The sequence below is a fragment of the Pipistrellus kuhlii genome, unplaced genomic scaffold (genome assembly GCF_014108245.1).
Source record: "Pipistrellus kuhlii isolate mPipKuh1 unplaced genomic scaffold, mPipKuh1.p scaffold_m20_p_39, whole genome shotgun sequence".
Taxonomy (NCBI): domain Eukaryota; kingdom Metazoa; phylum Chordata; class Mammalia; order Chiroptera; family Vespertilionidae; genus Pipistrellus; species Pipistrellus kuhlii.
In genome coordinates this window covers 370811-397680 of record NW_023425539.1, presented here as the reverse complement: position 1 = coordinate 397680, position 26870 = coordinate 370811, and the positions used below count along the sequence as shown (strand labels likewise).

At 53.5% G+C, this 26870-nt stretch overlaps 1 protein-coding gene across 10 annotated transcripts in view; it reads left to right on the top strand.

The window, feature by feature from the left end:
- Positions 1-26870, top strand: part of RAP1GAP2 (RAP1 GTPase activating protein 2) — a 211038-nt gene that overhangs the window by 128774 nt on the left and 55394 nt on the right. For 7 of the 10 annotated variants that reach the window (XR_004982734.2, XR_006739624.1, XM_036408405.2 and 4 more), the window contains one exon: positions 24341-24376. Coding sequence is in view for 8 of the 10 variants with exons in the window: in XM_036408405.2 (XP_036264298.1) it covers positions 24341-24376 (36 nt within the window). In the remaining 2 variants the exon portion in view is untranslated. Of the gene's footprint in view, positions 1-12706; positions 12850-24340; positions 24377-24891; positions 24958-26870 lie in introns of those variants that run through there. The other 3 variants (XM_036408409.2, XM_036408408.2, XM_036408410.2) reach the window with 2 other exon arrangements.

Below are 26870 nucleotides of genomic sequence, written 5' to 3'. Positions count from 1 at the left end.
GTATTGCACCGGGGAGGAATGATCTCTGCTCTTGGAGGGTCTGATGGCTACGAGGAGGCAGAGCCCAGGAAATCACCCTCTGAGAGTGACATGAGGCGGGACATGACCTCCCCGGAGTGCTCCGGGGTCCCTGCTGGGAGGTGGAGGCAGGAGTAGCCTGGGTAAGCGCCGGAAGGCAGGAAACCAGGCACAATGCTCTTCCTATCACTTTGTCATGAGGGGTGGATCCTGGGGTCCGGGTGCCCTGGAGGGAGTCTCTTGAACACCAGGAAAGAGAAGCAGGAAGCATGTGTGTGAAATAAATGGTCAGACTTGGGAGCAGGAAGGTGGGACTTCAGAGCCTGGGAGGGTCCCATAAGGTCAGGGCTGGGCCTCGTCACCCGGAAAGAGGGCTGAGCTGGGGATCCAGAGCCTGGGGGAACCTGAGGGCAGAGCTGGCAGCCGAGGTGGGAGCTGGGAAGCCAGGCCTCCCAGGTCCTCCGTCCAGCCCGAGTCGCCATGGACTGGCAGTGCCCCGAGTCCTGTTGGTCCTTCACACCGGAGGCAGCCTTTCTCCTGTCTGCAGGAGTCCTGCCCCCGGGGGAGGTCCGGAGGGCACACCTGGTCTCTGGAAGATTAGCGGAGCGCTTTAAGGCAGCTATCAAAATGTCAAAGTAAAGTTCACCAGACTGAGTACTAGGTGCCACAGAGCATTTCAGCGTGGAGGAGCGGGGGAGGGTTACCCGCCAGAGGCATGGAGCAGAGGGTCCGAGTTCCTTCTCCCACAAAGGCCTGTTGGACTTGCATCTGTTAGGAGGTCTGTTTTTTTTTTTAATAAATTGATTTTAAAAAATTGATTCTTTTAGAGAGCTAGAGGAAGGGAGATGGAGAGGCAGATAGAAACATCAATGAGAGAGAAATATAATCATTGATCAGGAGCTGCTTCCTGCACACCCCCTGCTAGGAATTGAACTTGCTACCCTGGCCTATGTTCTTGCAGGGACGCCAACTGGTGACCTCTCGATGAACAGGACAATGCCAAACCAACTGAGCCACAGGCCACCTGTCCATGAGTTCTTTATCTTTCCTTCCTTCCTTCCTTCCTTCCTTCCTTCCTTCCTTCCTTCCTTCCTTTTCCCCCCTTAATCCCTCCACCTCCCCATTGCCCCTAAAATGGGGGATTTCCCCCCAGCACATGGAAGGCCTTTCTCCTATGGGGTTCCATGCTTTCTCCTATGGGACTCCATGGTTCTGCCGCTGATTCTCTGGCTGCCTTACTTTATTCCTTTGTGAACTCATCACCATACTATGACTCCAGAGGCCCTCCCCCTGACCATGGGGTTTAAAGGGTAGGCATGTTGCATGTCCCTAGGCTTTCCCACAGAGGAAAGAAGGCCACCACCCACACTGTCAGTCTGGAGCTGGGATTTGGCCTTGGTTTTGTCACCTTAGGCAGCAACTTCTGAACCCCCACCCAGGGGGAATTATAACCCCTCATTGAGGAAAGAAAAAGAGACGAGCTTCGCTCAGCCCCGATGTCAAGTTGTCCAGTCTCTTCTGGAAAGGCGGCGCCATTGCCCGCCTCAGTCACCTGTTCTCCCCTTCCTCCCATCTAATCTGAGTCTTTCTCGCTGCATGTCCAGCCTCTTGGCTCTTGGTGTGGCTGGCAGGGAAACAGCAAAGCTGCCCCCCACCCCAGGTCAATGATGGCACCTAATCCCGGGAATCTGCTCCTGTCTCATCCTAACAGTGCTACCTCTCCCGTCCGCAGAACCAGCCTCTGCTTCTTCCCGTCAGCACGCGGGCTGTCCCGTGGGGCCAGGGTCATCTGGGGGTGAGGTGGGAAGGCCCGTGGGAGGGGAGGGAGGCGCTGCTGCATTGACACTGGCTGTGCCTGGATAAGCTCCCCGGGTGACCTGCCTGGCACAGAAAGTCCCCCTCCTGGTCCCTCAGGTCAGATAGCGTTGCCTGGCTACCGGGCAGCCAGCGAGACTCTGGCAGGGAAAGTAAACAGGGGCACATGTTTACAATTCAGTATTGCCGCATAGGCAAACACCCGGCAGGGCCTTCCAGCCCCCCGATAATCTCTCATTCTCCTTGCTCCATTCGTGCGGGGGCTCTGCACCCAGACCCAGATGGTCTCCTCCGGGAACTGGCTGGCAGCTGTTGTGAGGGACGGGGAGGGGGGAGGCAGTTGCAGCCTCGGCCCCACGGGGACTGTTACCACGGTCATCTGGGCAAGACTCCCGGCCACCCTGAGCCTGGCCCGCTCTCCTCAGCTGATGGGCCTTTGAGGGCACTGGGCTCTGGTGCAGCTCAGACGTTGCCTTGGACTCAGAGACCCTGGGAGGATGCACACTGTCCAGTGTGCCCGGCACAGGGGAGGAGTGGGGCTGAAACTGGCCACCCGCTGGCCAGCAGGGTGTCCGGGGAGGGCCTGCATCTGGCCAGCAGGTTAGTTACCTGAGGGATGCTTTTCTTGAACTCACACAAGGCAGTCTGTAGGTTCGAAAAACTCATGAAGTTGGTTGAGTCCCGAAGACCACGCGTGGGATGCTGAGTGTCATGGCTTGTCCCACTGCCTCCTGAGGGGGAGCAAGGGTCCACCAGATGTGGGAGAACTCTCTATCTGGGGCAGGAAAGCAGGCCAGTCTCCCCTTAGCTGAAGGTGCACACATGGCTGCCTCGGGGTAGCGCCGGGCACTCGGTGGTGGAGGTCATGGGTGGAATCCCAGGAAGGTCACTCCTGTCCGGGATCATGTGACAACAATGGGTGGTGTGCAGCCAGTGAGGCTGACTGTCCTCCCTGCAAGTGCTTCATGCTCACTTCCCTTCTCCCCGATCCTGTAGCCTCCCTCCTTCTTCCCAAATGTCCTCACTCAGAGGCTCAGCCACCTTCCCCATGAAGCCCTCCCTAAGCTCCTCTATCAAAAATGGAAGGAGAAAGGCCAGATTGGAAACTATTGCTCTAGTCTGGACAAGCAGTGCAGGGGACTTGGACCTGGTAGGTTGGCAGTGGAGGAGGACAGACATGGATGGATTCAGGTTGTGTATCGAGGAAGCCCAAAGACAGCAGGTGTGCCTATGGGTTGGACATGGGGAGTGAGGGGAAGGGAGGAATCTAGATATCAAGTCATCCCAGATGGGACTTGAGCAGTGGATGGGTTTTGTTCCCATTTTTCTGAGATGAAGAAGCCTGGAAAGGTTTGGAGGGTAAGTTCAGGGGCTCTATTTTGGATGCCCCGAGTTTGAGAAACTCATGAGACGGTGAAGTGGAAAAATCAAACATGCATCTGGAGATGCTGATGTGGAGGTCCAAGGTGAGGTCAAGGTTGGAGATATGCATGTGGGGGGATCAGCACAGAAATGGGATTAAATCCGGAGGGGTAGGTGGGTAGCATGGGAGGACAGTGGAGACAGGGATGGGAGGAAGGGGCGTCTGAGGGGGCTGAAGGGAGACCAGGAGAGCGGGGCTGCTGTGGAACCCGGAGGAGGGAACGCCGCAAGAAGGAGGGGTGGTGCTGAGAGTTCTCCTTGGATTTGGCAGCTTGGAGGTCATGGGTGACTTTGACCGGAGCATTTCAGGGGAGCTGTGGGGCCAGATGGATCGGTGGTGGAGGCAGGAAGATTGGCGCTCCATCCTCTCCCTGTGGAGGTGGGGTCGCCATATGCAAGGCAAGACTCTCCTCCTGGTGGCTGGGACCCAGGACTGCCTGCCGCTGGCTCCTTGAGCAGTCCGGACACGCTGTTTCCCGGGGCGGAACAGATCCAGGCCGCCTGACAATTCTAGGAGGGGAGGATGGCTGGGAGGGTGAGTGCCCTGCCTGAGTCTCTCATAGGTTCAGCCAAAATCAGGATGCCCCTTCCCGCTCCAGGAGACATGTCCTATCCTTTAGGCCCGAGAGAGCAGGGTTATGACTTCACTTCTTGGTGGCCCTTCCAGGCTGGCCACCCCCAGGGCTCCAGGCCACCCTTCCATTTGGGTAACATGTGGCCAGTGTAGTGAAGATGGGGCTGTGCCCTGGGGTCCGGGCAGATCACCTGCTCTCGGGCGGCTGAGAGAGCCCTGGCAGGGTGTCTGGGCTGGGAGGAGGCAGGGCGCTCTTTAGATAGGCCTGCTTTGCGGTCACCTGTCAACATTGCAGAGGATGGCACGGTGCCCCAGTTGGGAGTTGGCACCTCTGTGTGGCTCAGCAGGCCCCCTGGTGGCTGCTACCATCAATACTAGATGATTGGCTGGTGGTGGGGGGTGGGGGGAGAGGGAAGTAGGGTGTTTGGGGGCAGAGATTAGGAGAGGCCACAAGCTCACCAGCTGCTGGCTAAGTCAGCTGGTAGACTCAGGGGTCAGGTTGCCAGGAGCTGGGGCCTCACCACTGTGTCCACAGCTAACCTTGCCCCTCAGGGCCCCTGGAGACCTCCTCAGGGGAGACCAGGCCTCCGTGGAGGCTGTGCGGCCTCCTCGGCCAGAATGAGCGCTTCTGCTGGGCCGCACACTCCCAGCACACTCCTGTGCGGGCCGTCCTGCCCAGATTCAATCCTGGAGGAGGCACCGGCCTCTGAGCACGGCGCCAGCACCGCTTCACACACACTCCCGGGAGGCGTGGAGCTCTTTTGGTGGAAAAGTAGTGGATGGTGAGAAAGAGGCGGAGGTTTCTAATTTCGTCTTTCTTGCCTTCTTTGCCTCCTTTGAGGAGGGGACCATTGGGCAGGCCCATTGCAAGCGGCAACAGGTGATTACTATTTCTACAGTAGGAGGGGTGTGCACTGGGTCTCGGGGGCCCATAAACCTCCCTGAAGCCCAGGTTTGTGTTTGTGTGTGTGTGTGTGTGTGTGTGTGTGTGTGTGTGTGAATGTGAATGTTGGGAGCTATCCATTGTACCACCCATGTGTTTGGTTGTTTGCCTGGGGGTGGGGACTGCAGGAGGCTGCGTTGGTGTGAATGCATTTGCAGCCAAATGCGTCCTGCAGCCCCAACAGCTGGTCCTGGGAGGGGCAGCCCACGGGCCCTACCCCAACCCTTGTCAGGCCCTGTGTTTGCCCCAGCCCCCCATTCATCAGCCCCAGCTGGCAAGAGTGGGCAGGGCCATCGTGGTATTTGACACACGGTTTATGGGGAAGAAAGCTGTTCAGCATCCACACCCCCACGTGGCTGTATATGTATAATTAGGCTGGTGGAGCTTGGGGAGTGACTGTTAGAATCACCGGGGACCAAAGCATTTATTTAGGTAATCATTAACCGGAAGACAGGGAAGGCAAAGAACATGCAATCTGCAGACGTCCCCCTTCCCTCAGGTTAGCCTGGAACGAACCACCCTGGAGGTCTTCCTCCTGCCGCCTCCCCCTGGGGAGAAGGCTGGGGTCTTTTTTTTTTTCTTTCTTTTTTTAAATATATATATTTTATTGATTTTTCACAGAGAGGGAGAGAGAGGGATAGAGAGTTAGAAACATCGATGAGAGAGAGACACTGATCAGCTGCCTCTTGCACATCCCTCATTGGGGATGTGCCTGCAACCAAGGTACATACCCTTGACCAGAATCGAACCCGGGACCTTTCAGTCCGCAGGCTGATGCTCCATCCACTGAGCCAAACTGGTTTCGGCTGGGGTCTTTCAGGGGCTGCCAGAGCCCAGGTGGGGTGGCATCTCTCAGGCCCAGTGGTAACCCCCACGGTTACCAATTTCCCATGACCTTCTTTTCCCTTGGCTCAGCCAAGCCCCGTGGCACAAAAACTCACCCTGACGGCCGGCCTCAGTCCTCAGTCCAGCGCCTCTGGTGAGCTGATGGTAACAGTCAGTCTCTGTGGTGAGCGAGGGACTGGCTCCAGCGAACACCCAGGGATCTACTGTCCGGGGTGGGAGGGTGTTCACGGGAAGAGCCCAGGCAGATGAATCTCTGGCTTAAAGAATCTCCAAACCTTGCTTTTGCCACCAACTGACCGAGCGGTGTGGGCTGGTGGGTGGGGAGCTCTTTTCCCTCCTCACCTTGGAGCGGGTGCTGGTGTCGCCGGGCAGTCAATGGCCTGCGGCTGCTCCTAGGCACCCAGTGGTCCCTCTGGAGTAACAGCTCAGCCTCCTGCATACCCTAGGATGAGTGTGGAACTGAGGCACAGAGGTAGGAGCGGCCCATCGGGAGGGTGGGCTGGTATGTGGTCTATGCCTGGGTCTGTGGCGCTTCCTGCTTTAGAAATGGTGTGAGCGTGCGCCCTCGCTCACCGAGGTTCCCGGCAGCCCCGGAGTGAGTTGGGTGGTGAGAATGGCATGGATCGTTATTTTGGAGATGAGAGAATTGAGCTCCGGTCACAGCCGCGTGGCTGGCAGGATGAGGACAGCCCCTGGAGTGGCAGCTGGCCGGTTCCTGGTTCCTGTGAGGACGCTGCACTCTGCCTGGAGGGCAGCGGTTCTCCCATGGGCAGGGGGAGCCGGCGGGAGGACTGCTGGGCAGGGGGACAGCTGCTGGGATAAAGGATGGGAGCAAGGCCTTGTGGGGGTGGGGTGGGGTGGAGACAGGTTCCATGTTCGCTCTGTGATGGGTTCTCTCCGGAGCTTCCTCAGCCTCCCTCCTCTCCCAGGATGCAGGGAGGAGGCTGATTGGAATTCGGTCCACAGAGCCTGTTCCTGGAACCGGCTTGGTGGAGGGAGAGGGGCAGAGGTGGTGGCGGGCTCAGGAGGCTTCTGCTGCCCCAGCTGCAAACCCAGAGCCCGAGCTGCTGGGCTTGGCTGTGCTGCCCACTGCGGGAGCCAGCAGGGACGTGGGCAGGACTGAGGGGGGAGAGCGGGAGAGGCGGAGGCGGTGATGTGAGAGGGTAAGTTAGAGGGTAAGTTGGACAGTGCCCTGGTCCGTGCAGGAACCTTGCCTGGGGAACAAAGACCTCCCGAGTGAGAGAGGGAAGGAGCCACCTCTGACACCTCGAACCCGCCTGCCAGCGCCAGTTAGGAGAGAGTACAGCAATGGAGTCGGGGACAGGAGCCTCAGGGAAGCCGAAGTTTTCTGGAGGCTGGCACTGCCGAGTGCTTCTATCCCCTCAGCCTCGAGGTCGCTTTACCTCCTATTCCTGCGCTTCTTGTCTGGGCCCAAGTGTGGCCACTGGTGAGACAAAAGCCAGACTGGCCCCTCCTCACCCTCCTGCCTCCGAGCCTTTGTCCAGCTGTTGCCTCCGCTGAGCCTGAACCCCCAGGCCAGCCTGTTGCAGGCCTCTGAGGTTGGCTTCACGTACCCTATGAGATGCCCAGAGCTGCCTTTAGAGTCCCCCACTGTGAGGGGCAGACCGGGGGCCGAGCCCGTCTGTTGGGAAGACTGGACGTCTCCGGCCACAGACGGGAACAGAACCGGGAGCTCTGCCAATTGCTCCCTGAGGCCTGGCTTAGGGAGCCTCCAAGGTGTCGACACCTCGGTTCCTCAATCAGCTGGGCCAGGGACATGTGTCACGCCCTGTTCCGAGGTTGGGAGCAGGTTGTTTCCTAGAAAACAGGGCTGGATTGCCCCAGGGCAACCACGTTCTCCCAGCTCCCCCTGCAAACACCATGGGGCTTCCTGCCTCACTCATCATGGCGGATGGTGTCCACTGTCCACTGTCCACCTCCTTCTGGTTTGTGCTCCAGGCTGACACAGTGCTTTACAGCTCACAAAACACTCCCTGGAACCCTCCCGGTTCTCACAGCCCCCCTGGAAGAGAAGAAGGATTTGCTCAGTTCATAGAAGAGAAAACCGAGTCTTAAATACATGCAGCCCTCCCCGGAGCCTGCGGGTAAGACGCCAACTGGAGGCTTGTGATCCCAGGTTCGCGCCTTCTTTCTGTTGCTCCAAGAAGTGCTAGTAATTGCCGAGTGCAGATAATTACTGAGTGCCTGCTGCTGTCTCTCCTGGTGGGTAGGCACCTCCTTCCTCTCATGTAACATCTCTGAAGTTGGGGTGTGCTTTGCTAAAATAGCAGCCATTGCCTGTGACTGCCAGTGTTTTCACTTTGTTAGTGGTACTTAACGTAGTGTGCATCTTACAATGGATGTCATTTTATTTTTTATTTTATTTAATTTTTTATTGATTTCAGAGAGGAAGGGAGAGGGAGAGAGAGATAGAAACATCCATGATGAGAGTATCATTGATCTGCTGGCTCCTGTACGCCCCCTACTGGGGATTGAGCCTGCAATCCGAGCATATGGCCTTGACCGGAATCGAACCCGGGACTTTCCAGTCTGCAGTCTATCCACTGAGCCAAACCAGCGAGGGCTGGATGTCATTTTAGATCCATGAAGCTCGGCGTGTGTGGACTGGGTGTGTGCAGAGGTAGCTGCTGCCTGTCAGGGGTTTTCGGTCCAGAGCGAAGATCGCAGTCCCAGCCACGGAGACAGCGTGGAGGATGTGTGAACCCAGAGCAGGCCCAGGGCCCGGGGAATCCTGGCCGCGGGGACTCGGAAGGACGTTCGGGGGATGGGTGAGGTTTGGACCCTGCGCACCCCGTTTCTTGTGCATCAGCCAGCTGCCGGGGGAACAGGCCCGGTTCCCGTTGGTGTGGCTGTTGGGAGCGTGCACGCTGGAGGCTGCCTGCGTCGCTGATGCTGCCCGTTGACCCAGTTCTTGGACGCTCCGCCTCGGTTTCCACAGCTGTCCAGCGGGGATGGCAGTGGTGACCGCCTCCCGGGAGGAACAGCTATGAGAACACACGGGAGGGACTCAGTCAAGGGCCTGGCGAGAGCTCCGTTAGTGCCAATTCCTCCTGGCGGGGCGTTCTAGAAACTCGGCAGAGCCGGCCCGTCTTTGGTGATCAGCTGCTGTCCTTGTGTTGGGTGCGCTCACGTTTGTCACCTCATTTCATTTCCGGAAGCACCTGGGGAGGTGAGGGATGGTGCTTGTAATTTTACAATAACTGGAATGGGGCCCCCACCCCCCAGCCGGTGGGTGGCCGGGCTGGCTCGGGGTGCTTGTGTGTCCGACGCCCAGGCCCGCGCGCTTGTGACTGGCTCACAGCTGCTGCGGAGATTACAGGGGAGAAGGGAACCCTGCTGCTCCCGGGCCTGGCTTCAGGCAGGAGATATCACAATCAAATCACTACCCTCGGCGGGCTTTCTCAGCAGTGGCTTTTCCGCTGCCGGAGGGAGGGAGGTCTCACTCAGCGGTACCGGAGGCTCATTGGACGGAGGGGAGATTTGCTCAGGCCTTCCCGACTGCCTCCCCGTCCCCCTCCCCGCTGCTGCCAGTGAAGAGCGTGGAAAGCCGGCAGCTTTGCCTCAGCAGAACGGCCATTTGTCTCCCCGACTCTCCTTCCTTCTTTTGTGCTCTGGCTTCCCTCTCTCTGGCCTGTGGGTTAGGATTAGGGTTAGGGTTCGGTCCTGCTGCCACTGCTGCTTGTGACCCTGCCATGGGCCCTGAGTGTCTGTCCTGCCTCTGAGTTTAACACAGGCAAACACACACCTTCTCTCCCCACTTACTCCCCCTCTTCCTCTCCTTTCTCTCAGGACAACCCTCTTTCCCCCTAGAACACGTGGCTCTGCGATTATCAGGCTGTGTGACCGTAAGCAGGTCCGTTAACCTCTCTGAGCTTCGTGCCCCACCTCCTCCCCACACGGATAGTCAGTCCTCAGAGTCCAAGGGGAGGCACCGGAACGGAATCCTGGGCCTGGGTATCGGCTCTCCCACTCTGTATCCTTTGACGCAGGACTTGACTTCCTTGTACCCTCTGTGGCCTTAGCGGCCAAACGGGGAGAGTGACCATTTTCTGGAGAGTCTTCTTCGCGGCACAGCCAGTGCCTAACTCCTGTGAGTCCCTGCACTGCCCATCCCCGCCACGCCGCTTCCCCTGGGCTGTCATTGTTTAGTTCTCTGATTGTCTTAGTCCCCCGGTTGGAAGTCCGTTCCTTCGTTCAGTTATTCATCCAGCAAGTACCGTATTTTTCGGACCATAAGACGCTCCGGACCATAAGATGCACCAGTTTTTAGAGAAGGGAAATGAAGAAAAAAAGATTCTGAAACAAATAGTGTCCTAAAATATTTTATGTGCATTAAAACCCAACATCACAGTCATAAACACATGTAATCAACCCTGTAAAGTAAACAGCAGCATTTAGAACCATTTTAGAGCCCGGCAAGCACACAGAGACCACACAGAGCCGGGCAAGTAAAAAAACTTTTTTTTTAAAGTATATGTGTAGGCTATATTTGGACCATAAGACACAGGGACTTTCCCCCCCCACTTCTGGGGGGAAAAAAGTGCGTCTTATGGTCCGAAAAATACGGTACTTACTCAGTATCTACCTGTGTGCCGGGAGCAGAGGTTACAGATGTGTGAGAAAACAGACAAAAGAAATGAAAATACGAAGATATCAATGATGTGACAGGGCACCTGTAGGATGGTACGGAGGTACAATCTGGGGAAGGGGTGGAGGCCAGGAAGGCTTCCTAGAGGAGGTGACCTTCAAACTGAGGCCTACAGGAGTCAGACCAGTAAAGGGGAGTGGGTAGCAGGAGGGGGGCTGAGACTGGTCTTCGTTGGGTCTCCAGCCCCAAGCCAGTGCCTGGACCAGGGGGGATCAGTAGGTGCGTTTCCTGTCTCTTTCCTTCCTCAGTGCCTCTGAGTGCGTTCCTGCACAGAGGCAGGGGCTGGGGCCACAGGGCTTCCTGGGCCCTGGGGGGCTGCGGACAAGGGGGGTGCAGCGGAAGTGTTCTGGATATGGCATGTCCTGGTGGCGGGCTGCAGGAGCGGGCATGGCGGGTGTGAAGGGCTCTGCTAAGTGACTCCCTGGCTCTGAGCAGGAAGGCAGGTGAGCCAGAGCTAGTGTGGGAGGGATTGAAGTGGATGTGGAGGATGCAGGAGCCTTGTCCTGAGAGAAGGGCTTAGTCAGGACAGTCCCGCTGGGCCCCCGTCCCCCCCCTTGACTGCATCCCTTCTCCTGATGTGATCTTCTTTATTAGAATTTTTTTTTGAGAGAGAGAAGGAAGAGGTGTTGTATTGCAAATCGGTGAGTTTAATAACAGAAGGCATCTTATTAAGCCGAATTAATTTGGAGTCTTTTATTACACTAGCGGGCTCAGAGGAATATTGCTTCTCAAAATCTGGGCCCCTACATGGAGGAAACTTCCCTTTTTATACTTTTCCCCGTTCTTTGTCTCCCAAATTTGGAACGAGACCTTCTGAGAAAGAAGCTCTGTGTGCTGGGAAGGGGCCATGAGACCATATCTCAAGGCCTGGCCCATACCAGCACTGATAACTCTGTCTGGGGTATGGTTTATGGCCTCTCTGAAATGGGAGTAGTCTTATTTCCCTGTTATTTAAGCAAGCATGCATGTTTACAGAAGCCAAGAATAGCTGAGTTAACATTGCAAACAGCAGATGAAGATGCTTCAGAGGGAGATAGAAATATCAATGATGAGAGAGAATCATTGATTGGTTGCCTCCTGCACGGAGCCCAAGACCCAGGCAGGTGCCTTTGTCCGGGAATCGAACTGTGACCTCTTCATTCATGGGTTGACACTCAACCACTGAGCAACTCCTGCCGGCCACACTGCCTTTTCTGAGGGATTTAAAAAGTTCAGTTTTTCCTCCTTCCGAGTCAGGCATATTGCTCTCCTCTCAAAGCTGGGACAGGACCGAGAGCAAGTGCTGTGTTTGTCAGTGTTGAAAGAGACTCGGACCCAGGTGGCCCCTCACTCCCCACACCTGTGCTCCTGTTGAAGCACCGTCTGGAGCGCCTCTGGGCCCCGAGCCTCAGATGCTGTGGGAGTCTTCCCCACGCCATGCACTTTCCTCCTTTATAATTTTCCTTGTGGGGTGGCCACAGGGCCTGAGGACGGCTCTCTTTTTTTAAAAGAACATAATTTTTTTTTTAAACAACATACATTTCTTTTTCAAAATATATTTTATTGATTTTTTTACAGAGAGGAAGAGAGAGGGAGAGAGTCAGAAACATCGATGAGAGAGTCATCGATCAGCTGCCTCTTGCACACCTCCCACTGGGGATGTGCCCGCAACCAACGTACATGCCCTTGACTGGAATCGAACACGGGATCCTTCAGTCCGCAGGCTGACTCTCTATCCACCGAGCCAAACCGGTTTTGGCTAAAAAAAAATTTTTTTAAGCCTAAATAATACAACGCAATGATTAAAAACACACACCCAGGCTGTTCACTACAGCTCTGCCCTCCCCCCCTCCCCACGCTTCACCCACAGAGAAACCACTGCGTACTGTCTCAGCCTCTCTTCCAGCCTCTGAGTGAGACATGTTAGGCTCTGTGAGGTCCACGTGAATGCACCAGCTTTCTTTCTTTCCATGCTTCATCTTTCTTCTCCTTACACAGAGGGCTCCCAATTCTCAGATGGGAACAGGGAGGCCCCACGCACTCAGGTCTGCCTTGAATCCCACGACACGTTAGACACTTGGATTGTCTTCAGGTCGTGTGCCGTCCTGGGCTCCAGTCCTGCCTCCCTCCCGCATCTCGGGCCAGTTGTGTTGGGGATGCATCCAAGGTAGGGACGGAAGGGCGGACTGCTTCTGTACCCTGACTCTCCTCGGCCCCCAAGCGAGTCTCTCTGACCGCCTGCGGGCACGGTGCCTGTTCCCGTGGAGGGACCTCTTGCCTTATACCATACAACCGTGTGGTGAGTTCACCAGCCCCGGGGTCCCCAGAAAAACAACATTGGCCAAGGAAGGGTCAAAGGTCAGGGCCAGTCAGTGTGGCATAACAGCTCCGGGCGGACACCCAAATCCTGCAGTTCCTTGTTTGATCTTAAGGAAGTTGTTCAACGTCAGTGGCGGCAGCAGCTGGGGTGGTAGCAGCCACACCTACAGCGGTGCCCAGGCAGGCAGGCAGGCAGGCAGGGCCCCCCGACGCGCAGGGCACGGGCCCCGGTGGAAGATGATGGATTTCTTAAAGAACCTGTTGGTGAGTGTCCCGGGCGGTGGCGGGGTGCGGGTCTGGAGCCCCCCTGCCTGGCATGGTGGGTGGCGGGGGAGCCAGGGCCCCTCCTGCTGTCCCTGGCAGGGAGCTCCTGGTGACTGGTGGCCTGTCATGCGGGCAGGAAGCTGCCTGTCCCTCAGGGGAAGGAGGAACAGACATCAGGTCCGGAGAGGACTGTGTGAGGAGGGGTCCTGGGAGGCCGTGGCACAGTGTCAGGGGCGAGGGCCTCTCCTTGGCCTGGAGACCTGAGGTGGGGGTCCTGGCACGGGACTGGGCAGGGCTTCTCGGCGCTGTGCCAGGGCCTGGAGGGACCCGCGGCCAGATGCAGGCTGTGCGCAAGGAGGGGGGTGCCAAGGCGAGAGAGGGAGGGACTCGGCAGCCGGGCTTCCGCCTGGCTGCAAACACTGGGAGCCGGTCCGGCAGCCCTGTGGCGGTGTGTGGTGCCCGGCGTGGCCCTGGCAGGGGACTCTGTCCCGTCTCAGAGCCTCGGGGCTGGGTGGTTAGCGTGACACCGGGGGGTGTATGTGTGATGTTCCTGGTTGGCCTGGAGAGTCCGAGTCCTTTGCTGAGCAAGACTGTGCCAGGAGGCTCTGTGGGTCCCTGGTTCCGGCTCCTCCAGGCCCTGTGTGCCCCTCCCCGCGACCACGGGGGCGCGGGCTGCGGGGCCAGGTCAGGACTGCTGGCTCTTCCTCATTCCCGGACCTGCCTGCCGCAGCCCGGCGTGGGCCCATCCCTTCCATTCTTCCTCCCTTTGCAGCGTTGTCCTGCTTTCTCCAGGGGAGCTGAGCCTGGCAGGTTAGGGGTGCATGTGGGGAGTGACAGGGCACTTGTTTGGGGTTGGGCCAAGGAGTTCCTCAATCTCAGGCCATGTCACCACTGGCTCCAGGACAGGGAGAGCCTGGTGTCCGCGCACCAAAAGGAAATGGCCTGACCCCCGTAGGGGTGTGGAGTGGTACACTGCAGGGTTTTAAACTGGGGACTGATGGCACCTGATTTATCTTTCAGAAAGACCATGTGGCTGTTGTATGGGTAGTTGCTTGAGGACGGTGTTAGTGTGGAGGCCAGGAGCCCAGTGATGGGGCTGCCACATGGTCCCCGTGCGGGACAGTGAGAGGTGGTGGGTCAGGGGAGCTGCTGAGAAGTGCTCAGACTTTATATATATATATATTTGTGTGTGTGTGTATGTGTATGTTTTATCACCTGAGGGTATGTTTTATTGATTTTTAGAGAGAGGAAGGGAGGGAGAGAGAAACATTGATGTGAGAAACATCCATCAGTTGCCTCCTGTATGCTCTCCAATTTGGGATTGAACCCACAATCTAGGTATGTGCCCTGACCTAGAATTGAACCTGAAATCTTTTGGTATATGGGATGGTGCGCCAACCAGCTGAGCCACCGGCCAGGGCAGTCTTGGGATATATTTTGACGGCAGACTTGCGGGTGGGTTGGAAGTGGGGAATGAGGATGGAGAAATCACTGATGACCCTTAGGGTTTTGTCCTGCGTGTCAGGGTGGCTGGAGGGTGGGAGATGGGCTGGGGTGGAGGAAGGTGTTTGAGGGAAAAAGTTAGGGGGCCTTCTGTTGGGTTTTGCTGAATCTGAGGTGCCTGTCAGACATGCATGTGAGATGTGGAGTTGGCAAACTCAGATCGACCTGAACTTGAACCTGGCTTCTGCCTTTTCCGTGTTCGCTGTGGGACAGTCGTTTAACCACGCTGGCCCTGCCACTCTCTAACCCCCTCCCTGGGCTCTTGTGAGGCTTGTGGGGTGGCATTTGTGAAGTGCCCAACTCAGGGCCTGGCACATCACGGGCACCGAACAGAGGACACCTAGGGCTTCCAAAAGCTTTGCTTCTGTCATCCCATTTTCTAGCTCAGAAACATTCAGTCGCTCCCTGTGGAAGAGCTGAGCTTGGAACTTGTGTCTTGTGGGCTGATTTGGCTCATGGCTGTATTTTGTCTGGTCCACATGGAGGTCTTAAAGTTAGATTGGTGCCGGAACCGGTTTGGCTCAATGGAAAGAGCATCGGCCTGCGGATTGAAGGGTCCTAGGTTCGATTCCAGTCAAGGGCATGTACCTTGGTTGTGGGCACATCCCTAGTGGGGGGTGTGCATGAGGCAACTGATCGATGATCCTCTCTCATCGATGTTTCTACCCTGTTTCCCCGAAAATAAGACAGTGTCTTATATTAATTTTTTTCTCCCAAAGTTGCGCCAGGTCTTATTTTCGGAGGATGTCTTATTTTCGGGAAAACACGGTAGCTCTCTATCCCTCTCCCTTCATTCTCTGTAAAAAAAAAAAATCAATAAAATATATTTTTAAAAAGATGGATTGGTTATCAATGTATAAGAATTGGGAGCGTTCACATTCAAATTTGGATTTCTGGCTTGTCTTGACAAATTGAAAACTCTGGTTACATCGAGCTGATATTTCTACTAGCAGCCGGGCACCAGATAAGCAGCAGCTGCCCCTTTAAGAAGGGGGCGTGTGCTCTTCCCTTCATTGTTTCACTCTCCCAGTCTTAGGTCATCTTTGTTGTTGAGCTGAAATTTACAGAACATAAAACCAATCACTTGAAAGTGAACAGTTCAGTGGCACCTAGGACAGGCACACCGTTGTGCAACCACCATTTTCTCTGGTTCAGGAATATTTTTTATTGCCTTCCCATAAAACTCCCTTAGCAGTTACTCTTCCTTCTCCCCTCCTTCCGGCCGCTGCAGCTGGTAAGCTGCTTTCTGTATCTGTGGACTTACCTAGCCAGGGTATTTAGTAGAAGTGGAATCAGACCATACAGGGCGGTGCAAAAGTAGGTTTACTGTCGTTCATATGGGAAATAATACAATGACTAATAAGTAATAAATAATACAAGGATAAACTCTGCTTTGCGTACTCACAATTGTAAACCTATCTTTGCCCCACCTTGTATGTAACCTTTCATTTAAGCATAATGTTTTTGAGGTTCATTCACATTCTAGCATGTATCAGTACTTCATTCCTTTTTTAAAAAATATATTTTATTGATTTTTCAGAGAGGGGAAGGGAGAGAGACAGAGAGCCAGAAATATCGATGAGAGAGAAACATCAACCAGTTGTCTCCTGCACAGCCCCCACCGGGGGATGTGCCCCCAACCAAGGTACATGCCCCTGACTGGAATCGAACCCGGGACCTTTCAGTCACCAGACCGACGCTCTACCACTGAACCAAACCTGTTTCGGCCCTTTTCTTTCTTTCTTTTTTTTAATTTTTAATTTTCACCTGAGCATATTTTCCCATTGGTTTTAAGAGAGAGTGGAAAGGAGAGGAGAGACACACAGTGAGAAACATCAATGTGAGAGAGACACATCCATTGGTTGTTTCTTTAATGGTTCCATGAGAACAGGCCTTGACCAGGGCAGGGGTTGCAACCGAGGTAAGTATTCTTGACTGCAATTGAACCTGGGACCCTTCAGTCCTCAGGCCAACGCTCTATTCACTGAGTCAAATGGCTAGGGCACTTCATTCCTTTTCATGGCTATACTAGAGGCCTGATGCACGAAATTCGTGCAAGAGTAGGCCTTCCTTCCCCCGGCTGCTGACACCGGCTTCCCTCTGGCACCCAGGACCTGGGCTTCCCCCACAGCCCCGGCTTCATCCGGAAGGTGTCTGGAAGGATGTCCAGTCTAATTAGCATATTACACTTTATTACAATATTATATCCATTGTGTGGATATACCACAGCTTGTTTTTCTCTCCATTTGTTGTTGGACATTCAGTATGTTTCCATGTTTTGGCCAGTGTGAATAATGCTGCTTTCCAGTGTATAAGTGAAGAACATTTGTGTGCAAGTGTTTGTTTGAGTGCCTGTTTTCAGTTCTTTTGGGCACCTACCTAGGAGTGGAATTGCTGGGTGATATGGCAGCTCTATGTTTAACTTCCCGAGGAACCGACAAGTGTTTCCCACAGCAGCTACACCATTTCACATTCCCACCAGCAATGCATAAGGGTTGCAATTTTTCCACATTCACAGCAACACCTGCTATTTTCTGTTTCGTTTTTGTAATCATCACCTGAGGATATTTTCTCCATTGATCTTTTGGAGAAATTTTGAAGAAATTTATTTTATATATATGATTTATGAAAATTTTATAAAATTTTTTTCAAAAATCATAAATTTTTGGAGAAATTTTGGAGAAATATCTATCAAATCTTTTGCCCATTTTAATTGGGTTGTTTGTCTTTTTGCTATAAGAGTTCTTTATATATTCTGGCTTGTAGTCTTTTAACAGGTGTATGGTTTGGGAATATTTTCTCCTGTTCTAGTGGTTGTCTTTTTACTTTCTTGATAATGCCCATTTCTTCGATGAAGCCCAATTTAGCTGTGTTTTTGTTATTTGTTTCTTGTGGTGTCATATCTGAATCCATTGCCAAACCTAAGGCTGTGAAGATTTACTCCTAAATAGTCTTCTACGAGTTTTATAGTTTTAGCTCTTAGGGTTAGGTTGCTGCTTCATTTAAGGAACTTTTTGGATATGGTGGGAAGTGTAGGGGCCCAACTTCTTGCCTCTGCACAAGGATATCCAGTTTCTCCAACACCACTTACTGTTAGGAGGTTTTTGATGACTAAGTCAATCTTGACGTGTTATCCCTTCCCGCCTATATGTTATTTGCCTGGTACCTGTAGTCATTTGCATTTTAAAATCCTGTCTTAGAGATTTAAATGTAAATCTGTTGAATTTTTAAGGTGTCTTACAAAACCCCCGCCATCCTTCCATTCTTCCCCGTGTCTAAATACAGCTCATTGTTGGAGCACCCGGTGGGGGTAGGATTGACTGTCCAGGGTGAGGGATACAGTCTGTTGCCAGAGAACACACTGTACTTACTGGCAGGGACACAGGCCTATCCAGGCCTGGGACTATACTTACTGGCAGGGACACGGGCCTGTCCAGGCCTGGAACTCAGCCTCCACTGTGTGCTCCATCCTCATCTTGCTGGGCAGAGTTAAGCATCTGGTCATTCATTCAGCAAGTGTTTCTTGAGCATCTACTATGCACCAGGTGGTTCAAGGCCCAGGGATACAGCAGTGGACAAAATAAAGAGCCCTGCCCTGGAGGATCTTGCGTTCTTTGCCTTCTTGGGGGGAATAGCCCTGATGTTTTCCAAAGGCCTTGGCAGCCAGACCGGAGACCAGCTGACCCTCATCCTGCCCATCCTGAGGATGGGACGCTGAGCCCAGCAGAGCCCTGGCAGTGCGCTGTGCACCGTGGCTAGGCAGCTGTCAGACCTACCGGATGTGGCTCTCAGTGGGGTGTATGTGTTGTGAGTTTCTAGCTCTCCTAGCTTTCCAAAAACCTCTCCAGAAATCCTTCTCGTGGAAGTCTTCCTTCTCCGTGGGGATGTGAAACTTGCTCTGAACCCTGTTTTCCTCCTCCCCCCAGCGCTGTGCAGCCCTCATCTCCATCCCATTCTCCTGGGGTGGGGTGAAGACACTTTGGCCTCCATCCTCATCTCTTGAGTGTTTCTCGTTGCTGTTGACATGCCTCTGCCCCTCGTGTGTGTCCTGGGTCCAAGTGGGCAGGGATAGGAGGCAGTGGCTTCTGCGCAGGAGCCTGGTCTGTGTGGGATGCTATGCCAGGCTCTGCAGACTGGCTCACGTTACCCCACCACAGCCCGTGGTCCCCCTGTTAGCCCTGCTCCAAGGTGTCCTATGCTGTGAGCAGTGGCAGGTGGCAGTGGGTGCCACCCACTCCAGTTAGGGCCAGGGAGGAAGAGAGGGTGTGGGAAGCTGTTGGTGGGGGCCTCCTGGGCTTGGATGCAACAAGGAGGAAAGAACAGGTGGCCGCTGTCTGCAGAGAAGGCCGTGACCATGGGTAGAGCTGCTGTGGACCAGAGGGAGGCAGGCTGGGCCGTTCCTGCCATGGGAAAGGAACGGGGTGGTGAGAGGGTGGCAGTGGCTCTGCTGTCCTGGAACATGCCATTGCGTCTGCTCCTTCACCAGCTGGGCAGGGGCCAGTGCCAGAGAGCAAGTAGGGGCATCGGGAAGATTTCTCAAGACTGGCCTTGCGATGCTTGCTCTCGTCTGCTCCTGCGATCTCAGACCTCCTCCAGCATCCTCCCCGCCAAGGACTCCCTTTGCCCTCCCAAGGGGAGACCAGGCTGTTTCTATATTGGGAGGTGAGGACGACTGGGGTTGAATCCGAACTGAACCCCCGGGGACCAGCCTGCAGTTTCCTTGGCTGGGCGCTAGCTCCGTGCGATTAGTTCACAGCCTATTTGACTACTGGCTGTTAACGAGGAGCCCGTGGGGGAATGCTGGCCGGGGTTCCGAGTGGAGTGGCAACAGCTGCTGCTAATAATACATCAGACAGCTGAGTGGATGCTGCTATTGATGAGGAGGCCGCATTACACTTCCCGGAGACAACCCCGTGCCTGGGCTTCCTGATGGAGGGGGAATTCCCGTCCAAAGCATGCCCCGGGCAGGCCTCCGCTCTGTCCTAAAGGGCTCCTGGAACCACACCAGTGAGTCAGGGAGCATTTATTGAGTGCCTGCTGTGTGCCCTTGGCTGTGTGCGGCCATTTCAGGGGGTGTGGACCAGGGTGGGTCCGAGTGGCCAGAGCCACCGTTCCAGGCTGGCCTGAGTCACCCTGCTTCTGGGTGGGAAAGGAGACTTGCTCTGTGCCAACGCTGGAAAGTTCGACCAGCCACCGAGCAGCAGAGCCAGCTTGGCTGAGGTCAGGCTGCCACGGGCCGGCTTGTGCTCCCTGGCACCGTCCTGGCACCCGCGGCCCATCCCGTGCGTCACTCGGGGCTGAGGCTGAATCACGGTCCTTCTCTCTCACCGGCTGTGCCAGCCCCTGGAGCATCTCATCTCCATTCGGGAAACACAGGCCCGTTTTAATACTCATTTAAACGCCCTTTTCTGGGAAAACCGATGATGGCAAGAAAAGCCAAGCGTCCCAAATCAGGGAAAAGGAACCTAAAACTCCTTGCCGGTCCCGCGACGGGACCGAGCTCTTTGCAGAGCGAGCTCTCCAGTAGCTCCTCCTGTGCGCTGGCTGTGCACCAGGCCTTGGCCGGAACGTTTTGTCCACGCTCTCACTTCATCCTCACCTGAGCCCTCAAAGGCAGGAGTGACACCTCCCGTTTCCAGGTGAGGGGACTGAGATGGAGTGACTTGCCTCGTGCCCCACAGCTGGACAGTAGCCGGTGGCCACTCCCAGACCTGGCTTTGACCACGGGACTCGACTGCATCCTGTATCTACAGTAGCCAGACCTCAGTAGCTCTCCACTGCCTTCCAGGTTAAGCCTGAGTTTCTGGCATTCTCTCAGGGACTCTCAGGCCTAGACTCCAGCCCTTCTTTCCCGTCTGATCTTCAGGATGTTGACCGAGAGGCCTCCGTCCAGCCAGATTGATCCAAGTTCATCCAGTCCACATCATGGTTCTCCACCTTCCCCCCACTTTGCCCTCGCAGTTGCCACTGCCTGCAATACCCTTGCCACCTCTCTGTCAAGTGATCTGTTTATTCTGTAAGGTCTGCCTGGGATTCCACCTTTTGCAAGGAGCTTCCCTTGATGTGGTGATTTTAAAATATGTCCATGAAGCCAGGCCGTGGCTCAGTGGCTAAGCATCGACCTATGAACCAGGAGGTTACAGTTCGTTTCCCGGTCAGGGCACACATCCGGGTTGAGGGCTCAATCCCCAGTGCAGGAGGCAGCCGATCAACGATGCTCTCTCATCATTGATATTTCGGTTGCTCTTGCCCTCTCCCTTTCTCTCTGAAATCAATACAAATATATTAAAAAAATAAAATATGTCCATGAATATTGTTATGCTAAGTGAGATCATACCATATAATCTCACTTATATGTGGAGTCTGATGAACAAAATAAACTGATGAATGAAATAGAACCAGAGGCATGGATACATGGAGCAGACTCATAGGTATTGGGGGTGGGGGTGGGGGCGCAGGTAGGGAGGGGACTGCATAAAAGAAGGTGAAGGGATTAGCTGGCTCCTCATTGGAACCAGCAGAGAAACCCTGAGCTGGAACTACACAACTTAGCCACTGGGAAGTCCTGACCCACAGAAATTGTCTTGAGTCACTAAGCTTTGGAGTAATTTGTTACACAGCAATAGAGAACTAATACACTTGCCCGCTCAGCCAGAAGTGCTATGCCCACTGGTCGTCTGTAAAATATCCCTGGCTACTTTGTGTCATAATTAACATCAAGTACCCTGGAAACTGGGCCCTGGCTTAGTATTTCCAGAGTCCAGTCCATGCTTTGCAGGGCTTATTAGGTTAAGTCAGTGGTCAGCAAACTCATTAGTCAACAGAGCCAAATATCAATAGTACAACGATTGAAATTTCTTTGAGAGCCATATTTTTTAAACTTAAACTTCTTCTAACGCCACTTCTTCAAAATAGACTCGCCCAGGCTGTGGTATTTTGTGGAAGAGCCACACTTAAGGGGCCAAAGAGCCACATGTGGCTCGATAGCCGCAGTTTGCCAACCATGGGGTTAGGTGAACTGATTAACCAATACCAGGGCATTGTCTAAGAATATACCTGAAATATTGTTTGATTTCCAGTTGGCACAGGTAATAGAGGAATTTGGGGGGATTCAGGAGAGCCTCACTGTCTATAACACACCAAGCCAAGGTCAGACCTGGACATGAGTTGGCCTGAATCCAGGGACTTCCTTTGGGCAACAAAGGCTGTCCTTGTGTCCCTGAACACACCCTGTCATGAAAGTGGCGGAAGGGCCTAGAGCAGGAGGTGGGGGAAGCAAAAAGGAAAAGTTTATCCTTAACCTGTAATTCAATTCGGCATGTATCCTTCAAGATCTATTTCTCTGGATGACTCATGTGTATATTTACATGCAGATATATCTGTATATCTATCAGCCATGTATCTATGCATCCATGAATCTATCTCTATCCATCCACCCAAATAGGTTTTTTACATTTAATTAAAAAAATAATGGGATCACGCTCTAGACTATTTTCCCCCCCACTTAGCCACACGTTGTAAATATTTGTGCTAACAAAATCAGCACCGATCTCCTGTCATAGTATTTGATTGCATGAGCTTTCTCTCTTGCAGTATTATTCTTTCCCTCACTGGTGGATACTTTGGCTGTCTGTGCTTTAAAAATTTTTTTGTGCCTATAAACAATGTTGTGACAAATATTCTTGCATACATATCCTTGTGTAGTTGCTCAACTATTGCTGTAGAGTACATTTCTGGAGTGGGTTTATTGGACCAAAACATGGGACCGTTCTAGACTTTGGGCTCACAGTGCCCAATTGCCCTTCAGAAAGGTGTGCCAGGTGCACATGTACCTGTTGCCCCTGTGTCCTTCGCTCCATATCCTTGCTGGCACTGGGTTTTCTCTTTAATCTTGGCCAATCAGATAGATGGAAGATGTTATCTTAATTTCTTTAATAACCAGGAAGGTTGGGCATGCGATTCCATTGTATGAGTCTGCGGTAATTGTTTAACCATGAGTTGGTGGGCATTTGGGTTGCTTCCACTTGTTGGATATTATGAATGTTGCTGCTGTGAACATTGGTGTACAGGTTTCGTGTAGACATATGATCTTATTTTCCTTGGGGGTATATTGCCCAGGAGTGGAGTTGCTAAATCAAATGGTGAATCTTTGCTTAACTTTGTGAGGAACTGCCAAACTGTTTTCCCCAGCGGCTGTACCGTTTTATATTCCCACCAACAGTATACGAGGGTTCTAATTTCCCTTTATTCTTGCCAATACTTGTTGTTGTCTTTTTGGTTCTAGCCATTCCAGTGGGTGTAAAGTGTTCTCTCATTGTGGTTTTGTTTTGTATTTCCCGATGATTAGTGATGTTGAGCATCTTTGCATGTTCTTGTTGTCTCTTTGCATAACTTCTTTGGAGAAATATATTCTAGGTACAAATCTCTTATCAGACGTAGGATCTGCAAATATTTTCTCCTGTTCTGTGGAGTGTCCATTGAAGTACAAACACGCTTCATTTTGGTGATGTCTAATATGCTGTTCTTTTTTAAAACAATGCACATTCGCACATGGGGTTTCCAGACCCTGCGACCTGAACTGCTGGTGGGTCAGAGACACTCTGCCTTTGACAGGTCGCTTCTGCCTGGGAGCGGCCATCGGGAGCCTGCCGCCGGGCTGGGTCTCCCCAGGTGCCCCCACGAGGGACCCTCCCATGGCGGGTCTCTCCTGAGGACTCTGAGGGCAGCTGGGCTCCAGGTGGCCCTGGCTGTTGATGCCTGCAGAGGAAGGGACAGTGTTTGGATGCTCTAGCTCTGCACAGAGAAGTGACAAGGACACACTGGGTCCTCCTTATCTCTGCTTTCTGTTCTCCTCTCTGTCTGGGCACTCGTGAACTCACGGCTAGCCAGGGCCCAGATGTGGGCAGTGGTGTTCAGACAAGAAAGTGTGGCTGTTTCCACCGAATGGGAAGTGGGGAAACCCGTGTTTATTTAGTTAGGGTAGAACTTTCAGCCCCTCACACCTTCATCCCACTTCCTCCTCCTCCTTTTGGTCTCACCTGGAGTTGACAAAGGTGGTATCCAAGCAGGAGACTGATTTGATTACATAGTTTGAGGTTTTTAAAACAGCCCATCCGGGCCCCTGGAGGCTGCTGCTCAGTGGTTTCCAGGTTGTGCTTCTCCAGCTGCAGGCCCCGGGCAGCCTCAGGCAGGGACGGCATATCCAGGGCCCAGGCCCGACCTGCTGCCCTGGCCAGGGTGGCCCTGCTTCTATTGCCTTAAAAAAAAAAATCCTCACCCAAGAAGTGAAAATACTTTTCCCATTGATTTTTAGAGAGAATGTGGAAGGGAAGGGGAGGGCGAGAGAAGCCGGGGGAGAGAAAATCATCCATGTGACTCATCAATTGGTTGTTTCCTGCATGTGCCCTAACAGGGTGCGGGAATCGGACCTGCAACCCAGGTGACGTTCCTTTGACCGGAGTTGAACCTGAGACCCTCTGGTGCGCAGGCCAGTGCTCTAACCATTGAGCAACCCCTATTTCTTTTCTGTATCAGGGTTCCAAGTGAGAGTTTGTAGAAGGAGATGGAAGGGCTGTGTTGGCAAAGCAGTTGGAAAACTGCTCGTGGTGGATGCCTTGGCCTCACTGTTGGGCTGAAAACACCCCAAACACGAACCCTGCTGGAGGCCGACTCCCATGGTTCCCTGGGGAACTCGGATTTTCCCAGAGGCCCCCACGCTCCTCTCTGCTGACGGAGACGGCGTGGCTGCTCTCCCCGTGGCACTGGCCAGCCTCCGTGTTTAATCTTTCCCTTTGTTGTGTGGGGTGTTCTGGCCCCGCAGCTCTGCGAAGGCAGAAATCCAATTACCTTCCCTCTTGATCCAAATGCACGTTGTCTCCGGGAAAGCCCTGGGCTGAGGAAGCTTTTAGACGGTCGGTCCGTGAGGCGGTTTTCGCAGCAGGCCTCCTGGCTCACACCCACCTTCCTCTCCCCTCTTTGTGTCTTGCAGTCGGCGGAGTTCTTCGAGATGCTGGAGAAAATGCAGGTGAGCATCCACCCCCAAGGGGGAGAGCCCACCCCGGGGGAGGGGGGAGGTGGAAGAAGTGCTGCAGTGACTTCGGAGGACACAACACCAGGCAGAACCCACGGGCAGAACGTGGGCACCTTGGAGGGAGGGGCAGAGAAGAGAGAACTCACCGTCCCCATGGCCCGGACAGCCCGAGGCCATTTCCACACTGAGCGGCACTGTGGCTTCAGACCAGGGAGAAGATAAAAAACAGAAACCCAGCAGTGTGGACGGACAGGTTGCCGTCAGCCCCAGGCCGGGGGAGAGTTTGAGGTGCTCCTGGAACGGCCGGAAAGAAAGCCCCTTCGGGGGGCCTCACCCCTGTCCCGGAGGCAGAGCGGAGAGCGGAGGGCGGAGGGCGAGGGGCAGACCTGAGTTCAAACTCCGCCTCTAACGCTGGCTTGCCAAATTCCTCCTTTTTAACCGCTGGCTCCTGTGTTTTGTGTCTACTAACAGACCGCGCTCTCCCCTCGCTCTGACACCAAATGTGTGGTTGTGTTCCCCAGACAATGCCGAGAGCCCGCTGGGTTCCACGCAGTTCTGACGCTGTCTCCCTGGAGGTAGTGTCAGCTCCCACCGGGCACTCAGATGCCAGTCCCGAGTCCAGGTTGCCACCTGGGCTTCCGACCGGTGCACCGGCTATACGTAGGAGGTCCCTACCACCCCCTTTTGCAGTTCAGTTAGTTTGCCGAAGTTGGCTCCCAGAACCCAGGAAAACGGTGTACTTACCACATTGCCAGCTTATGGGAAGAAGGATGCAACTCGGGAGCAGCCAGCGGGAAGAGAAGTGTAGGCAAGGCCTGTGGGAGGGGCCCAGAGCGGCCATGCCCTCTGATGCCCCACTCTCCCCACATCTCTGCGGGCACACCAACCCCGGACGCTCCCCAAACCCCGTCCTTTTGGGTCTGATGGAGACTTCATTACTTAGGTTTGATGGATAAAATCACCGGCTGTGGGTGATGGTCTCAGCCTCCAGCTTCTATCCCCGCCCCCCTCGAGTGGGAGTGGCCGGTCAGCTCCCCTCCTTAGGAAAGTCCCAGAAGCCACCTCATGAACATAAACTCACTCACACAAACTCCTGGGGAACACTCCTTTCGCCTTTATGGCCCCGGAGCTGTGGCAGGAACCAAGGACGGAAGACCAGATCCTAGAACAAAACTGCTCCCGAGTGCTCTCCTTGCTCTTGTCACTTGGGAAATCCCAAGGGTTTTAGGAGTTCCGTGCCAGGAACGGGATAAAGACCAATATATATATATATATATTTCTTATAATAAATCACTGTCACAGCCTCTGGAAAGATAGAAGAACGAAAATGTCTACTTGCATTGTTTCTGGGATAAAATGAGATACCGTATTTTTCGGACCATAAGACGCACCAGTTTTTAGAGAAGGGAAATGAAGAAAAAAAGATTCTGAAACAAATAGTGTCCTAAAATATTTTATGTGCATTAAAACCCAACATCACAGTCATAAACACATGTAATCAACCCTGTAAAGTAAACAGCAGCATTTAGAACCATTTTAGAGCCGGGCAAGCACACAGAGACCACACAGAGCCGGGCAAGTAAAAAAACTTTTTTTTAAAAGTATATGTGTAGGCTATATTTGGACCATAAGACGCAGGGACTTTTCCCCCCCACTTCTGGGGGAAAAAAAGTGCGTCTTATGGTCCTAAAAATACGGTAATTTCTATAAATACTTGGTGGGCAGTGCATAGAATCCGTGTTTAGTGGGGGGCCTCTGTAATTGCTCTCAGGAATATGGGGAGAGGTCCAGAAGGTAAGAGTGGAAAGAGTGGCAAGAACACATGGATAATAGCGCCTATACACTGAGTGGCCAGATTATTATGATCTCTGAACGCATACTAATCTGGCCGCTCAGTGTATTTGTATCTCAAACGGGTACCAAAAGTATTCTAGACTTTTGCTGGACATGAGCCACCTATTTGCCCTGAGCTTTCTATCAGCCAGTGCAAAGTGGAAAACTGATCAGGTGCACGATTTATAGTGTTTTTGATATCAAATAAATGAGGTACTCAAGAGAGTACACTGAGTGGCCAGATTATTATGTGTTTCAGAGATCATAATAATCTGGCCACTCAGTGGATGTTAAACACTGGTCTGGGGTAAGAGATTGACAGGTGTTATCTCATTTCTTCTTGACAAGGCCCCCAGGAGGCAGGTATGTTGTTGTTATCACCATCATCCCCATTTTACAGGTGAGAAAAGTGGGGCACAGAGATATTAAATGAAAACTTTCAAGGGCTCATGGCTAGCAAGTAGCTCCAGAGCCAGAAGGCATAGTCATCCTGTCATGCTTCTTACCTGAATTATCAGAATCTCCAGGCGCAAGGAAGGAAGGGTCTATAGCAGTGGTCGGCAAACTGCAGCTCTCGAGCCACATGCGTCTTTTTAGCCCCTTGAGTGTGGCTCTCCCACAAAATACCACGGCCTGGGCGAGTCTATTTTGAAGA